Here is a 3,495-nt window from a genome sequence, read left to right on the forward strand (position 1 = left end):
AAAAAAATAACCTACATAATAGAAAATCCCATCAAGTACACATGAAAAATCGGACAACAATCAATCATATTATGGATAACGAGTAGAGATAAATTGGATGACAGAATGTCATGTTCTCCCGAAAAAAGCAAATAATAGCTGGAAATATTACCAAACTATCGATAAAAGCATGCATGAGATTGATGTTTGCCCAGGTTTGGTGTTCAAATCATCAACTTTATTCATATGGATAATTAGCAGTCTTTTATGAACAGACTCAGGGCTAATATTTGACGATTGTACATTGAATTTCAGTATTAATCGATCATAGTTAGCACGATATTCGTTGTTTGTTTTTCCATTTCAAACTATACTCCTTCGGCACAATCTATTTGATATATTTATCAAAATGAAAACAATATTCTCTCTTTAACACATGAATATTGGTTCATGGGACGTCCAAGGTTTCATTAGCGAGACTCTAGATTTGTAGTTGTTTAATTTTAATTATTTCATTTTTTAATGAAATTCTTAATTTATGATTATTCGTGTATGAGCTTAATTACGATAGATATATAAATATACATAATAAATAATTATACTATATATAGAGTAAAAGATAATTTTAAATTAAAGACGAGTAATGATAAGGTAAGCAATGCAATTGAAGTGGTGAAATATCGTGATGGTCGTACATTACCTTAGGAGTATTTAACACTATCATTATATATCTATTTTTTTTTATCACATACTATAAAACTAGTTGTATTAAACAACACATGAAAATGAAGATATCCATGTGCCTATAAGTTTCAATCCTTCAAAATCTTGTGTGTTATACGTGAGATTAAAATGCGACCTTTAATATACATCTCGAAAGTCATAAATGACTGAGAAATTGAGATTTTTAATTTATTTTAGTGTTTTGCCTAATTGTCCATTTAATTATGCCATATATAGATAGATCCTTATCCAAATTACAGATCATTAGAGAGAGGAGGGGTGCATGAACATAAACAGCTGGAGATTTCCACTTCAAGAACTGCATATGTGCTCTATTAATACCTACCAAAAGTGTAGTAGTATATCATTCCCCACCAAAACACACTATTCTGCACCCAAAAACGGCACTATGTTAGCATCAATTATAAGTAAATCTTTGTAATATACTCCTACAATATTATTTTATTAAATAATAAGAAAATTATATAGTGCCGCACCGCATTCATTGTATTGAATTTGTGCAGTATTTAGGCACTCTTAGAATAAGTACTACTGTATTATATTTATTGTTTTAGATTCTCTAGCCCTTAATTTTTTTTATATACAATAGTACCCATTAATAAAAAATTTATTATTATAATAATATTTATATTCTAAAAATTTTGGTTATATAATAAATCCTAATCATTAGTTATTAATAATTGAAGGTTGAAAACTATATACCTAAGTATGGAATAATCAAATTATTAACAAAAATGTACATTAAATGTAATTTTGAATTCTATTAGATTAACGAATGATAATTAATATTCTAAATTTAAACTAAATTAGTCAAAACTGTAATAGTTAAAAAATGAGTACAAAACTGTGAGATAGAGGATTTCAAACCTATGTTTTGGTATACATATTTATGTGGGAATTAGAAGACAAAAATTATTAGTATTTGATATGCATACCAATACCATAAGTCTATATAGTCCTCCACTCCACACTTAATATTAAAAGAAAAGGAGATCTACTCCTATTTATTTAGTCTATATATACCACCACACCAAATATAATACTACACTCACTCTTCAACACTAATACACATATTCTCAGAAAATCCTACTCCTATTTATTTCCGCACATTATGTTCATCGCAATCCACTTCTTCTTTCTCTTCCAGTTCTCTCACCACTTCTCTTTCTAGAGAGATATTCACACACACACACACACACATAATAAAAACAGAGAAGAAGCTGCTTTCAATTTTTTGCACATACGCCAAACCGCATATATCCATATAATTAAACGGAAAAATAAAATATTAAAAATGGAAGCATTCAATTTTGAAGACGTGAGAGTGGAGAAAGCGAACGCGGTCGCGAAATACCGCAGGATTCAGAGAATCACGAGCCTTTTCCGATTCGTGGAGCTCTTCGTTTTTCTGATCGTCGTCACGCGATTCTCCGCTCAATTCGCGGTTTTTCTCAAGCTCTCCGGAGAGTATCTCCGCGGAATCTCCGTCGTCGCGCTGATCAGCCCTGGATCCGTGTTCGTGATCGGAAACGCGATCGTGATCGCGCTCTTCCTGATATCGCGGCGGTTATCCGGCGAGAGGAGCACCGATTTCTACGACGAGTACGTCGAGAAATGCCGGAGTAACAGCAATCAGATCCAGCCGCCGATTTTGAGCAAATCGGTGGAGAAATGTCGGAGTAACAACAGCAATCAGATCCAGCAGCAGATTTGGAGCAAATCGGTGGAGAAATCAGCTCGCACCGAGAGAGGGGCGATCAGCAGGACTAGATCGGCGAATCTGGAGCGCGTACGGGGGGAGGAGGAGCGCCGCCGCGACTTGAGGCGGAGCTTGAGCGAGAAGTGCCGGAAGAGAGCGGAGGAGGAGATGAGCAGCGAAGAGTTCCGGCAGACGGTGGAGGCGTTCATCGCGCGGCAGCAGAGGCTGTTGAGGGAAGAAGAAGGGGATGCCTCATCTATGGTTTCGTTTCAAGCTTGAATTCAATTCGCGCTTGTTTTGTGCCTAATTTTCTCCCCTTTTTTTGTTAATATTTTCTAGAATTATTAAGCTTTTTTGAGTTCCTGATGGGGTACATAGTTATAGAATGATAAAACTGTATCATTCGTATATAATTACATGTATATATCGGAACTTTGAAGCCTTATTTTTCTTCATGTCTATTTAATTTTCTAATTATTTTCTTTGCGTATTTTAGTTTCACCATGCAGAACTATATTTTTCTTAAAATATACTACTTCTACGTGAATATTGGGAAAACAGAAAAATAATCGATGAATCAATAGTCACGTTCATAAAATTATTGAGCATGTTACTTCACGGTCATATTAATTAAAAATCGAAATAAATTGTGGAGTAGTATATATATAGTAAAATAGAAAATATAAAGTATATTATCATTTGTTTGGGTGGAGATTGTGTAATTTGGATGGATGGTCATCTCATCACATTCACAGTGAATAGATACATGAGTATAAAGCAAGAAAATCTGGAGAAGATTTTAATAATTTGTGGATAATTATGATGGGAATTGTATTCTAATTATTGGGAAATAAGCATATATTATTCTCTTGATGTCACGTTGCGAGAAGTATCAGCCAGTTAAAATTTCCCTTTTGTTAATTTCAATTAGTATTAATGCTCGAATATATGCTTTCATGTCACGATGTCCATCTCATCCATCAACTATTTTGGGGTGTGAAATTATTTTATTTTGTACTTATTCCCCATTCTATTCAAGTTATATTTTATTCTTTAGGTACTATTTTCAGGAG

The 3,495-nt window shown here is 33.5% G+C and overlaps 1 protein-coding gene across 1 annotated transcript; it reads left to right on the top strand.

The window, feature by feature from the left end:
• Positions 1-2,017: 2,017 nt before the first annotated feature.
• On the top strand, positions 2,018-2,701 carry LOC121749202. Its single transcript, XM_042143790.1, has one exon. The coding sequence runs from the start codon at positions 2,018-2,020 to the stop codon at positions 2,699-2,701; it is 684 nt and encodes a 227-aa protein (XP_041999724.1).
• Positions 2,702-3,495: the final 794 nt, after the last annotated feature.

Source organism: Salvia splendens, chromosome 9, assembly GCF_004379255.2.
Source record: "Salvia splendens isolate huo1 chromosome 9, SspV2, whole genome shotgun sequence".
Taxonomy (NCBI): Eukaryota; Viridiplantae; Streptophyta; class Magnoliopsida; order Lamiales; family Lamiaceae; genus Salvia; species Salvia splendens.